A 14,580-nucleotide genomic window follows, 5' to 3' on the forward strand; every position below is an offset into this window, starting at 1 on the left:
TTGGAGGAACATGATTGTTTCTTCCCACAACTGGGAAATAAAATCTCACTGTTCCTTTGAAGTTATCTAGAAAGATGGGTTCTATTGTTAAAGCATGTGTGCGTGTAAAAACAAGATTGTACTAATTACATTTGTAAGTATTGTACTATTGTATTAATTAATGGACATTGGATCCAACGACTGATGCGACAACTACAATGGATTGAAGACCAGACTCACTACCATGGACTAAGGATGTGATGGGGATACTTGCTCAGCGCAAGCACCCCATCAACGGGGGGACTTGTTACCCACCAGCTCTGTGATTATTGGGGAACCAGAACATGGTCACCTGTCAGCCTTGTGCTCTTGGGGAGTCAGGGAGTGACATTCATGGAAAACCATTCCCTTCCCTCAGGCCTCTGCTAGAATCAAAGACAAAGCAATGAAAAGGCCGGGGAAGACACACCTAGCTGCTTCAGACAAGGGTGATACAATTAAGGAAACACCCCAACCTCATTTACATTAAAGATGGAACAGAGGGACATCTCATTAGCATACAGAATGGAGAGCAGCTCTTCCAAGGCAGGAACTGCACTGAACTATGGGACACCGAAAGCAGAGAAGCACTGCCTGATGGGAAATCCCTGCTCCAGATGCTAATGAACCTAGTCCTGCTCACACCCAAATTAGTCATTATCAGACCAATTCTAGTAACGATCCTATTGACATCTAAAATACTGAAACTGCCAAGTTGCATTGTGAGCTCGTTCAAGGAACATCACCCATAACCAGGGGTGATCAGTCTCTATTGTCTCTCCTCTTTCTCTTTGAACTATCTCTATAAAACTCCTATCCTTGCCCCAAGAAAACTGTTCTGATACCTGGACTTAAACTGCATCAGTTCCATTGAGACTTCTTCATCTCCTGTCTGATCGTGCTGGGGGCTCTGTCCTGCTTTTCTCCTGCCCTCTGGACCCCCGGCTACCATCATCATCTGGGAACCCCGATCAGTGCAAGCTCCGTGGAGTGGTGAGGTCTCTCTCTCTCTCTCTCTCTCTCTCTTTCTTTCTCTCTCTCAACTATCTCTCTAAGCATAGCCTCCTGACCCTGCCCTGTGTAAACTGTTATATGGTTACCTAACATTTGTAAGCAGCTTCAATTTAGATTTAATATTGTAATTGTTAGATTTAATATTGTAACTGTTTGATATCTATTCACTACTCAGAAATAAATCACTTTCATTGTTAAACTGGTTGCTTCTCTCTCTTTCTTTCTCTTTTGCTCACTCTTCCTTAAGGGGTGTTGTTTTGGCTTCCCCATTCGCTCTGCAACAACGCTTCTTGTACCCAAGCAAAAGATCCCTGTAGTGCCCAAAATCCTGTGGGGTTTGCTCATCGTGTGGTTTACCTGTGAATGACTGTGGTGTGAAAGTGGGGATAAGGGGTGCTGAACCTGGGGGCTTATGAGGATGGCAGCTTAAAGTGCTGTTTAATCCAGCCCACGGAGTCCAAAGGCACATGAGGGTGCAGTGTGGCATTGCTGTGAAACCCAGCCAGCTGAGTCCAGGGACATATGAGGGGGTCAGCTTGTGAGTGCTGAGTACCCAGTCCTCTCAGACGTGCTCTGACTAGTGTGTGTGAGTGTCTGTGTGTGTTGCTAAGGTGGGAAGAACCCCATCCTGAGGAACCTAGTTCCTGCAGGAGAGCTCCAGTGGGAGGGGGAATTGGCAGCAGGGAGAATTCAGCTCCATATGAGAGCCCAAGTAAGCACCAACAGCACACTGATAGAACTGTCAACCTTCCCCCAGTCCCATAAGGGTAACCCTGATAAATGAGCATACCCCAGAGTATTGGGCAAATCTGGTAACAGCGCCGCACGTACCCTTGCCGGCTCCGGCGCCGGCCTTGGCCCCGTCCCCGGGGGCGCTGCGCATGCCCTTGCCGGCTCCGGCACCGGGGGTGCCGCGCATGCCCTGGCCACGGCCCCGGCCTTGGCCCTGTGGCTCTTACGGGGGGAGCACCGGCCCCAGGCATGCGGCGCTTGCCGGGGGGCGCCTTTCCCGGGCACGTGGCTATGGGGGGGGCCCCGGCCCCGGGCGCGTGGCTATGGGGTGGCCCCGCCCCCGGGCATGCGGCTGGAGGGGGCCGCCCCCGGGCAGGAAAGTGTCTCCGCCCCCTGGCGCCCAGTGGGTGAACGGCCACACCCCCTGGCGCCCGCCAACCTGAAAAGGGACCACTGCTTTAGATCTTACCCACAAAATCACATTGGACCAATCCTTTAGAATCTCAATGTTTATTAATAAAAGAAAGAAAAGGTTGAGAGTAAGGCAGTTAAGGAGAATACATTATATACATCAATCAGCAAGTTCTTGATGCAGGATCTTAGCGGAGATGTCACAAACTGCTAGCATAAAAGCCTTTGGGGTACATCGTATGTCAGTATGGGTCAGCAGTCCTTCCCGTGTCCCTGTCCTTAGCAACGCTGCATCTGGGATAAGTAACAAGACTGAAGACAAGATGGAGCCCCCCTCATGGCATTTGATATTCATTTCTGGTGTCTCCCAAGCTGGAGCTAGTTACATGGTCAAGTGACCTGTTTCATATGCCAGCAGACATTGTGCTCTGGCTGCTTTGCAGCTTTCCACACGCATTCTTCAGGTGTGTATTGGCCACTCTGAGAACCATTGTCCTTAGAGCTATACTGATTAGCATAGTCACTCATAAGACATTCCGTCCTCATGACAGGCAGTCCATACACAGCATCAGCAGAGCCCATAGTCATAACTCCACATACAAACTCGAAACAAGTACATAAGTACCATACATAGAGTCAGCACAATATCAGCTTTTGTTTGACACCTCACACGGCCCACTTTGTACCAAATTTGGGGCAAACAGTTCCCATCATCACAGCAGTTATCTGTATGCTCACCTTAAAATCCAATAATGTGACAGGGGCCTCAAGATAGGGTTGGGGTCTTGAAGAAGGATCTAGGATGCAGAAGCAGGCAGGTGTCTGCCCTGGGGGAAGAAGCAATGTGTGGCCAGGAGAGATGGTGCAAGAAAAAAGGAGTGTGTCAGTGAAAGGCTGCTGGGGGGAAAGGGAATTGAGGAGATTGGGAGGGAGTGTCTGTGAAGGACAGCAAATATTACCTGGCTTTGGGCCCCCCTGAAGCAACATCTCCAGTCACACTGTCCTGGTCACCCCGGAGGGAGGCTCTACTGCTGCAGCAGCAGCCACACAGACTAGGACCAGCCCCAGACATCAGAGGCACCACTACTGCTCCCATTCAGTCCAGGGCTGGAGGTGTTACTGCTGCAGCCATGCAGCCCAGGACCAGCCCCAAAGGCAGCCCAGACATGGCCATGTGGCCCTGGAGGCCAGCAGTGCAGTGGCAGCAGTGCCTCTAGTGCTGGCCTCAGGTTGTTTGGCAAAGACTCAGCCAAGCGCTGCCTCCTCTCTCATGCCTACAAAGCACGAAGAGGGGTGGGGCTAAGCTCCTTCCCCCTAAGCACATGCTCATTTGGAGGTGGGGCCTGGCACTGCCTTGTGGATAGGATCAAAGTTTTAGGAAGGCTGGATTCTGCCAACTGAGAACATTTTGCTCACCACTACTATAGGGTTTCTCACCTATGTGGGTTCAACTATATACAACAAGGCTTGAACTCTCGCTATAGCATTTCCCAAAGTCAGAGCAGTTAAAGGATTTCACTCCTATGAGAGTTCTCATGGATAACAAGGTGTGACCTCTGACTGCAGCATTTCCTACAGTGAGAGTAGCTGAATAGCTTGTTCCATATGGGTTTTCCTATGTCTAACAAGGGTTTTGGTCTGACTGAAGCTTTTCCCACAGTCAGAGCAGCTGAAGGGTTTCTCTCCCGTGTGAACTCTCCTATGTCTAACAAGGTGTGAACTGTGACTAAAGCTTTTCCCACAGTCAGAGCAGCTGAAGGGTTTCTCTCCTGTGTGGACTCTCCTATGTCTAACAAGGGGTGAACTGTGACTGAAGCTTTTCCCACAGTCAGAGCAGCTGAAGGGTTTCTCTCCCGTGTGAACTCTCCTATGGATAACAAGGTGTGAACTGTGACTGAAGCTTTTCCCACATTCAGAGCAGCTGAAGGGTTTCTCTCCCGTGTGAAATCTCCTATGGATAACAAGCTGTGACCGGTCATTGAATCTTTTCCCACAGTCAGAGCAGCTAAAGGGTTTCTCTCCTGTGTGGGCTCTCCTATGGGTAACAAGGTATGACCGCCGACTGAAGCTTTTCCCACAGTCAGAGCAGCTGAAGGGTTTCTCTGCCGTGTGAACTCTCCTATGGATAACAAGGTGTGACCTCTGGCTGAAGCTTTTCCCACAGTCAGAGCAGCTGAAAGGTTTCTCCCCTGTGTGGGCTCTCCTATGGATAAAAAGGGTTGAGGTGTCACTGAAGCTTTTCCCACATTCAGAGCAGCTGAAGGGTTTCTCTCCTGTGTGGGCTCTCCTATGCCTAACAAGGGTTGTCCTGTGACTGAAGCTTTTCCCACAGTCAGAGCAGCTGAAGGGTTTCTCCCCTGTGTGGGCTCTCCTATGGTTAACAAGGTAGGACCTGTAACTGAAGCTTTTCCCACAGTCAGAGCAACTGAAGGGTTTCTCTCCTGTGTGGGCTCTCCTATGGTTAACAAGGTGTGACTTCTGACTGTAGCTTTTCCCACATTCAGAGCAGCTGAAGGGTTTCTCTCCTATGTGGGCTCTCCTATGCCTAACAAGGTTTGACCTGTGACTGAAGCTTTTCCCACAGTCAGAGCAGCTGAAGGGTTTCTCCCCTGTGTGGGCTCTCCTATGGTAACAAGGTATGACCTGTAACTGAAGCTTTTCCCACAGTCAGAGCAGCTGAAGGGTTTCTCTCCTGTGTGGGCTCTCCTATGGTTAACAAGGCGTGACTTCTGACTGTAGCTTTTCCCACAGTCAGAGCAGCTGAAGGGTTTCTCTCCCGTGTGGGCTCTCCTATGTCTAAAAAGGTTTGACCTGTGACTGAAGCTTTTCCCACAGTCAGAGCAGCTGAAGGGTTTCTCCCCTGTGTGAGCTCTCCTATGGATAACAAGGGTTGAGGTCTTTCTGAAGCTTTTCCCACAGTCAGAGCAGCTGAAGGGTTTTTCTCCTGTTTGGGCTCTTTCATGTTTAATAGGAGTTGTACAGTCACTGGAAGCACAAGGTGAATGGTGAGGGGGGATTTTCTTTTGAGCAGTTTCTGTGTTTGTTTTCAACCTTCTGCTCCTGTGACTGGATTTATCCTGTCCCGCTCCTGGACGGTTTCCCTGCTTCCTTTGTAGACTACGCTGACTCTCACGAGTCTCCCCTTGCTTAGGACTCCGAGAAACATGCCCTTCAGATCTTTCCACTAACACCCCACATGTAGACATTTGGTCAGGTCCTTCCTCCTGAAGACTCCTTTCACTGTTCTCATTCAGCATCCCATCACCTGCTGGGATAGAGAGAGAAACCACACAAAAGTCATTCTCTCTGCTGAGCTGAAAGAAAAAATTCTGAATGGTGAACAGAAAATGGGGGACAACCCATAACTCTTTCCCCATCAGGCACTCTCAGACTGGAGTTGAAGACAGGCTGAAGGGCCAGTCAGACTTGATGAAAACACACAACCAACATCTGCTATGAGAACACAGAAATTGGTTTGAGTCAGTTTAGCTGATTTCTCACCTGTGTGGGTGTCACTGATGATCTCCCCTTCCTCACAGCCTTGGAGAGCCGGGATCGGCAGCTCTTCCCCTCGCTCCACCCAGGAGAGCACATGAGCTTTGGAGACTGGAAATCCTATTCAGGGAGCAATTAACCAAGTGCTGACCTTGTTCACTAAGGTCTGTGCCATTCCTGCTTCCAAAGCCAGGATCTGAGTCTCCTACCCAGAGAGGCTCCTTCCCCATCTTCCAGAGACTGGTCTCTAGCTCGAACAAGATCCCAGGACACACTAATTCCATACTCCCCCTGTACAATTACCATGTTGGGAATAGCCCAGCTGACTCCTATGGGGAACTGAGCGCTCTGCTGCACTCTTACAGGATACAACTCAATCTCCTTTAGGGCCTGTTCCATACTTGGGCAGGACAGGAACACACTGCTTATAAGGGGAGAGCTCTAGGACTTTCAGGACTGACAGACGCCACTAGCCAGGACTCGTATTTCAGCTGACACGTCAGGTCTCTAGGGCTGGGAGGGAGAGGATCTAGCAGAGCTCTAGAGCCCTATGGGCTCTGCTCACAAAGCTCTTGGCTGGGGGATGGAATTGCCCTGCTCTTGGGCACGGGTGCTCTACTTGAGCCAGAAGGAGGCAGGGGAATTGTCTGATCAGGAAAATGAATCCTTGGCTGGCCACTTCAAGCCCTGCCTATGGCCCACACTCCTGATCCTGTCTGACTGTGCCATGGTGGGCCCTATCAGCGGCCCAGAACGCTGATAGGGCCCACCATGGCACAGTCAGACAGGATCAGGAGTGTCAGTCCTGCAGGCAGCCAGGGCAGTGCCCGCCTGTTCCTGTGGCCAGCCAAGGTGGAGACAGGATGGGCTGCTTCTCTGCTGCTTGTAGATGCTCCTGCAGCTCAGCTCCCCTTCTGCAGCCTTGGCTCTACTCTGCCAGCAGCAGCAGCCCTCTTCTTGTGGCCAGTTGAGCGTGCCGTTTGGTGCCTCTCTGGCTTGCACAGAACCTACCAGAGGCAGGGAAGGACTCTGAGTTGGTACCTTCCTTCCAGGGGCTCAGCACAATAGCACAAGGGGACCCTGCAGATGCTAAGAGCAGCTGAACCCAGCCCCACAACTCTGGTACCTGCCTGGGCCCTTCCACTAACACCTCCGGCCAAGGCACAACATGGGCAAGATGGTTGGAACCACAATGAGACCTTGGCTGTGGGAAGAGCAGCACCACTATTATGTCTCTGAGCCACCTCTCACGCAGAAGCCAGGATTACTGGGGCATATACTGCTTATATTGGGGGTTCGGGCAATAAAGGACTCTGAACCAAACCCAACCCAGCTGCTCCAGATCCCACCCACCTTTTGTTACACGAGGGGACAGGAATCCTCACCCAGCCAGCTCACAGCTTCGTAATTCTCCTGCATCACATCCCTGTAGAGGGCTCTCTGGCCCGGGTCTACCAGAGTCCATTCCTCCTCAGAGAAATACACAGCCACCTCCTCGAAGCTCACTGGCTCCACCACGGCCATTTCCTGTCTCTGGTTCCGCAGACCAGGGGCTGAGCTGGAGTCAGACATGGGTGTTCAGCAGCCTGTCAGGGGAAGAAGGGGAACTGAAGACATTTCAAAAAGGGTTTTAATACTTTCCATACCTCAATTCTGCCCAGACTCTGTCCCTGGTGGAAAACATGCTGGACTCTACGATGAGTCTAGATATTCCATATACACCACACACAAGTGAGATCCGAAAGCCGTATTTATTTCTCTCAATACCTGGCTTGAGTTACATTACTTTGCCTGCAACAATGGGATTCAGTTCTCAGCACCCAGTGTTTCTACTAAACAAGCCACATATTCATCTGCCTGGACATGGACATAGATTTAATTTAATTTGGGCTGCAGTATTTATAATCCTTCATCTTCCTACATTGATTTGCAGCCCTGGTTCTCTCATCTGACACAGACTTTATAAACTCTCTCCACAACAGAGAGGAAGTGAAGTTAATATGAGCATTCAGATACATATTATTAAACACGTGTGCTGAATGTTTACAGGATAAGACCTTAAAATTCATGGATTCATGGCATCAGAAGATATCCTTAGTCATGCAGTCTGTCCCCTCTATGGCACAAGCCATTACACGTACCCCAGCTACCCATGCACAAAGCTCTGTTTCCTCATAGCATATTTTGTAGAAAGTCGCCCAGTGTTGATATGAAGACATCAAGAGATGGAGAACCCATCAGTTCTTCGCTCATTTGTTTCAGCAGCTAATCCTCTTACCCATCAAATATTTGTGCCTCTTCTCTAGCCTGAAATTCTCTGACTGCAGCTTTCAGTTATTGACTCTCACTGAACTGTATCCACTAGACCAGGGGTGGGCAATTCATTTTGTTTGGGGAGGAGGGAGAGAGACTCCAAGATTTTGGAAAGTGGTTGAGAGCTGCACTCTTCCAAGACATTAAGTAGGAAATACAGTGTATGGGATGGACATTGGGAGAAGAAGGGAGCTTTGGGTGAGGGGTTGGAATGCAGGAGTGAAAGAGGGTTCTGGGAAGGAGTCTGAGTGAAGGAGGCAGGTGTGATCTGGGGCACTGGATTAGCCAACTACTCATGAGATATTTAAAATAAAGTTAATTTAGAGAAGCAGCTAAGTGGACAAATAAGGGGATGAGGGTTACTTGGATGCAGGAAAAGAACAGAGAGTTAGGGTATGTGGAGTGGGAGGCAGAGAACTAGATGGGGAAGAAAGAGGTTGGGGTGCCAGAGGCAAGCTTTGGCCAGGAGACTTACCTGAGTGACTCCCGATCAGCAGCCAAGCACCTCTCTGAGGCAGGCAGGGAGCCTGCTCAACCCTCACACCGGCTACGGAGCCATGTGGGTGTGTGAATAACTATGAGCCGGAGCGGAGGGGGCACAGTGCTTCCTTTCTGGCCAGAAACCAGCCAATGAGATTGTCCTGGGGGTGGAAGCAGTGCCTGAAGCCTTTCCCCTTCACCTCCAGGCTCACCTTCGCTTTCTGAGTGGCTTGCAGGTGGGAAGTTGCAAGCATGGAACTAGTCCCTGGCTCGCCAAGCATCAGTGGGCCGCATCCGATAGCCTGGCGAGCTAGATCTGACCCATGGGCTGTATTTTGCCCAGGCCTGCACTACACTGAAGAGGCCTTGCGTATCCAGAAGATTCTCGCCATAAACAAACTGATACCGTGGAAGCCAGTCAGCTCTCAGCCTTTCAGCCAATTTATTGTTTGAAACAAACCCCATATTGAAACTGACTGAGCAGTGAAATCTGAGCCTGAAGGTGCCGTCCGTTGTGTGCTTAACTTCACCCCTATAGCATCACACCCTGTAGATCAGTGATTCTCAAAGTGTCTGCAGGTACTCATGCAGTGCCCCTGGGGCTCCTCACTGATCGGTGGGTGAGATTTAGGACAGTGTGCACCGTGGTCGCTGGGTCTGGTTGGTAACTTCAATGACAATCACATGAAGATGTTTTCACAGAAATTTTCTCATCATTTAAAGAATTTCCACCAGCAAACTCACCTTGTCTGAAAGCTCCCAGAGATTTTCCTCTTGTTCGTTCCAGTGCAGAGGGCAGAGTGTCTGGTGGGGAAGGGATAAGAGAGGTGAGATTCCAGGCTCTTTTATTTACAATAATGTCCCCATGCTGAACACTACATTTCACTTGTATCAGAGACCAGACAGACACACACTCAAGTGTTTAGTATGAAAAGGTCTGAAACCTTCTGTGTCCTATCTCGCTTGGGCACCTCCCAACAATGGAGCCAACATCTCTGCAGCCTCATCCCTGCCCCAGGAGACACAAACTGAAAGTGAAATTTACTTTTCCCTCCTCATCCCCTCTCACCTGGTTTCTCTCAGTCACTAACCACCTCTTGTCATAACCTAGAGCTGTGCTGGTGCGAAGACGTTGCCATGACATTAACTTTACCTATTTTGATACCTTGACAGAAACAGGAGGCTCAGAGATTGCAAACCCCTGGCTCTATTTGCAAGCAGTTGACTGTTTGCTCAGTGCCTCTAAGGAGAGCAGCATAATGGGGCCGTCACTCTCCATGTGGGAACTGAGACAGGGGAAGGTGGCTTCAGAGGCCAGATTCAATAGCTTCTAATAGTTAAACAACTTTCCCCTCCTCCATCCCTTCTAAGTACCTTTGAATTCCCTCAGAGTCTCTGACAGCGCAATCGTTTTCTGGGAGAAAGCATTGACTTGTTCTTCCAGTTCAGGGGAAATCTCCTCTGGCAGCTGGAACTGCCCCGTCTCACACCTGGACAGAAACAATTCCATGTGATTCTATTTCATTTACAGATAATAAGATTTAGCTAGTGAGTCTCAGCTCTAACAGGCCTGGAGTTAGAATTCCTTGAATTCCCCCAGCCTGAGAACAGGGGCAACACAGTCCATGGCCATGCAACCTTCCCCTGAAAGGTCCCACTGCTGTTCCTCACCTCTGGCCAAGAGAGACCAGCTGGGGACAAAAGTGGAATTGAGTTTCAATGGCCAATTCACTCTTTGGCCTCCAGGTGATGAGGGACAGGATGTTCCCAGGTGAAGGGCTGCAGGAATCTGCCCACTAGGAACCAGACTGAGACACCAGCTCCTCCCTCCCCTGCTCCTTCCACACAGGTCTCCAAACAGCCCTCAGGTGGGACAGACTCTGGGTCCCTGCTGCCCTGGTCTAAATGTGCCTAGTGCCCAGCAGTGACAAACCCATATTCCAGCCCCACAGTCCTGAGGCAGCCAGTCCCCAGGGAGGTGACAGTTCTAGGAAATATCTGAAGTCAGACTGTGCCCCTGAATGGGGAATTCCAGAGTCTGCTGTGCAAGGGTGAGACCCTCAGAATTAAGTGAGTCAGAGACATTTCTATCCAACATCTGGCTGTAGGGCTCTGGGGAGATGTGGTGCCAACATCAGCTCTAAGCTCTTTCCCTGCACTGTGCAGTATGATAGAAGTGCAAGCCACCTACCTGCTCAAGGTGTTTCTTACGTCCTAGAGAAAAGAGACAGAAAAGAATCTCAGCTGCACTGGACATACACAGGGAAGGCATTTTGCACTGGACACACACAGGGAAGGCTCCCTACCAGCCCTGTGCAGCCCGTGGGGAAGTCCCTGAGTCAGCATATCCGGCTCTTAGCATTGGAGCAACTGGGGTGGGGCGGGGGGGGGAGATCAGCTGGGCCAGGGCAGAGCAAGAACCACTCTTGGGCAGCACGGTGAACAGGGCTGGCCACTGACCAGGCTCCCTAACTTTAACCCAAGCCCCTTCCCTTCTGCCCCCCCTGGTACCCAGTTCCTCCAGTGCCTGGCTGGAACGGCTGCCCCACTGCCAGCCCTGCTGCTTGGCATGGTGCAGTCATCGGGCCAAGAGCAGGGGAATCCTCAGTTGTGGAGAACAGATGGGGGCTGGATGGGGGACCTGGAGTGCAGGGGGCAGGAGAGAGGGATGGACCAGAGGATGTCTGGCTTGGGGGTGGAGACACAGCTTCTCCCAGGGTCCCCTCAATGTATTGTTACCAGCATGGTATATCAATTGCGGGACATATTAATATGGCTTGGGTTTTTTTTGGGGGGGGGGGAGAAGGAGGTGTCTTTCAACTGTGTTTTCAACAACAGGGTTTCATGTTGATAAGCTGAATTTCACAAAACTGAAGATGTCCCTGACAGCGATAACAATCGTGAATAAATTGAACCAAAACACCAACATTAAGCCTGCCACTTGCAGAATCTAGTTTCATTTATAGATGTGGTACAAGAAGAATCAAATGACCCCTAACAAAAGATGGCCAGGCCCACTTTTGCCAGATGCTAAGCACTATACGTTAAAATTGAACACAGCAATTGGAGCAAAAATGGTGGAAGCAGAATACAAGCCACAGTTCATTCGGCCATGCCAGAAAGGATGGAACTCTGTGTTCACGGCTGTGGAGAGAATTCGATGCATACTGAATGAACAAGAAAGGTCCATGAGAAATGTGTTCCCAGGTCTCCAAATTAGTATGCAAGAAGCAATTCTTCGCTTTATGCATTTCTTTTTGTTAAAAAACTCTCCCCCCCCCCCCCCCCCCCACCGATGATCATTCTGTATTTTTATTAACATTACGTATTGGCTGGTCAAAAGGCTGAATCGAGCAGAGCTGGTTTTATTGGCAGAATATGCCATGGTTATGGGCCCATTGGTGAAAGCACTAAATATTATCCAAGCACAGATAAGTACACTAATGGAAAGGAGTGCAGCTGCGTAAATTATACCAGATTCAGGGGGTAGCAGAGATTTTTTTTTTCAGTTTATCCTGTACAGACTAACAGTCCGGTAGCACTTTATAGATTAACAAAACATATGTGGTATCACGAGCTTTCGTGGGCACAGCCCACTTCTTCAGATGACTGGAGTTTTGAGTTTAGGCTGTGCAGAGCCAAAATAAATACGTCTGTACAGCCTAAACTCAAAACTCCGGTCATCTGAAGCAGTGGGCTGTGCCCACGAAAACTCATGATACCATCCATGTTTTGTCGTCTATAAAATGCTACCAGGCCATTTGTTGTTTTTTAAGTTTAAATTATACTTGATGGTTTCAAAACTGCAAAGGAACAAGATGCCCTCTTGAGGCCACTGGTAGATGGGCTTCAGTGCACCATTCAGAAATGTTTTGGTGAAATAATTGAGGACCTGGAGCTAATAGCAACTGACATCTTGATGCCAAATATAAGGAGCACTTGGAACACGCATGAAACTGGGATTAGAAAAGGTAAGACTGTCATTTTAGACAAATGAAACTACAAAGAAGCTTGATGGGTATTTGGCGTCTTCAGGAGAGACCATGGAGATTCTGCATTCTTTTTCTAGAATTAAGGAGCTGTGTGCCAGGGCAAACAGACCTCTATCTCCATCAGCTGCCTGTGAGAGATTCTTTTGTGTGATGGACTCATATATTTTCATAGAAGAGCAAGGATAGGTAATTCTGAAAAAAAAAATGCTCCTATGGCTGAACAAACATTTTGGAAATTAATCATTACAATGGAAAAAAAAAAACACCGTGAATGTGGACAAAATAAATACATTTCTGTAATCTGACTTGTATTTAATTTTTCCCTCTTCATCTCTATAAATGAAGGCAGTGACTACTGTTAAATTCCATCATTGAAAAATGTATAGTATAGGTGTACATATAATATAGAATTATATTATAAGTGTTTATATAGGACATGTGATTGTGTGTGTGTTAGTGGTGACCTGCAAGAACTCGGGTGATTAAGCATAGGGTTCCATAGGAACACTAATTTTTACTTTTGCATACTTTCACTTTTAGGATACTTTTGTACTTTCACTGAAGTAGTTTTACAGAAGATGACTTTGATTTTTACTGACATTTGTTTCAAAGTAGCAGGACTGTGAGTTGCATTGCACAGAGCAGTGACAGTACAAGGCATTGCATTTGCACAGCAGAAACCAATGAAAATGGGCTGCAGAGACAGGAGAGCAATTCTGCGAGTCCCGGGAATGAGACAAGAGAAAAGCGAGGAGACTCCGTCCTGTCGTTAGCTCCCTTGTTACATTGCAAACACCTTTCAGATGCAGCTGCACAAACACACACTCGAGTGGGCCGGGCGCAGTGCGGGGGGGGGGGGGGGGCTGCAGCCTCCTGAGCCTGCCCGGCGCCTCCCAGGTGAATAAGGGATTAAAATAAATGTTGAAGCAAATAAACAGGCCCCTGGCCAGGGCCACTCTCTGACTCGCGCCTCATCCCCTGGGGAAGCTGCTTTAACCCCCCCCCCCCCCGCGCGCTGGGGATTTGCTCTCGGGGTTTACCTGCAGTTTACCTGGCGCCCCGCCCCCCACCAGACCTGAGTCTGGCCAGGCCCCGCCCCCTGCATCCGCCCCGCCCCCCGCCCAGTCCACGGGACACTCACAGCGCGCGGGCAGAGACGGCCAAAGGCTTCGCCAGAGCCGCTGCGCATGCGCAGTGCCCGGGAAGGAGCCCGCAGCAGCACCGCCTCTCAGGTGAGCATCCCCCGCCCCCCTCCGCGCGCCGCCCCGGGACCGACCAACCAGACGCGCTGGGCAGAAGCCGGGACTGGCCCACGTGGGCATCTCTCGGCCCCGCCCCCGCAACAAAGGGCCGGTCCCAGCGCCCTGCGCACGCACCCGCCGCAGCCTTCCCCCCCCCTCCCCCCGCCCGCGCGCCAGCGCAGCCACGTGGGGACCAGAGCGAACCCTTCAACCCCAGCAGCGCGCGCCGGCCCCGCCCACCTCGGGACACGCCCCCGCTCCCAGCCCGGCAGGGAGGGAATCCCCCGGGTCGCTCCACGCGCTGCAAAAGCCCCGCCCCACCTGCGAGCCGGCCCGGGCTCCGAGAAGCGAAAGTAGCCTCTGGCCGGGGGGGCGGGGCCAAGCAGCGCCCGGTCTGAGCTAAGCCCTGGCGCTGGAGTCTGCTGGGAGTCACGGAGCTGCTGCGCATGCGCGGTCTGACGGGCCGCCCCGTTCTACTCCGCCGCGGTCGGGTTTTCGGCGGGTCCCGCCCATCGCTCCGCGCGCGGGCAGGGAAAGGGACCAGACTGCGCCGCGGTTACTGCGCATGCGCCGCGCTCCCTGAGCCGGGAGCCGTTGTGAGGGGCCGTTGGGGCCGTTACTCGCTGCTGGTGGGTCCGGCGCTGGGTATCGGGCCGCCCCCCCGCTGCTGCGGTCGCCCCTGATGCTCGCGCTGGCCTGGCGGGGGCGGGGGCAGAGCGGGGCTGTGAGGGGGCTGCAGAGTGGGGGGCAGGAACCAGAGCTGTGGGGAGGGGCCCTGGCCTGAGGGGCGCAGCGATGGGGGGCGGTTCTGGCCGGGGCAGTTAGCGGGGGAGGCCCAATGGACCCTGCAGGGGGAGCGAAGCTTTTGGGGCTGGTTTGGTTTT

General features: G+C 51.2%; 1 protein-coding gene across 1 annotated transcript; it reads right to left on the reverse strand.

The window, feature by feature from the left end:
- Nucleotides 1-2,265: 2,265 nt before the first annotated feature.
- On the reverse strand, nt 2,266-14,095 carry LOC142824464 (uncharacterized). Its single transcript, XM_075916462.1, is given in 7 exon segments — nt 2,266-4,805; nt 4,808-5,443; nt 5,677-5,790; nt 7,056-7,256; nt 9,208-9,267; nt 10,655-10,677; nt 14,018-14,095. Coding segments are annotated over 4 exon segments (1,995 nt in total). The 5' UTR covers nt 7,243-7,256; nt 9,208-9,267; nt 10,655-10,677; nt 14,018-14,095; the 3' UTR covers nt 2,266-3,747.
- Nucleotides 14,096-14,580: the final 485 nt, after the last annotated feature.

This window comes from Pelodiscus sinensis, unplaced genomic scaffold (genome assembly GCF_049634645.1).
Source record: "Pelodiscus sinensis isolate JC-2024 unplaced genomic scaffold, ASM4963464v1 ctg35, whole genome shotgun sequence".
Classification (NCBI taxonomy): domain Eukaryota; kingdom Metazoa; phylum Chordata; order Testudines; family Trionychidae; genus Pelodiscus; species Pelodiscus sinensis.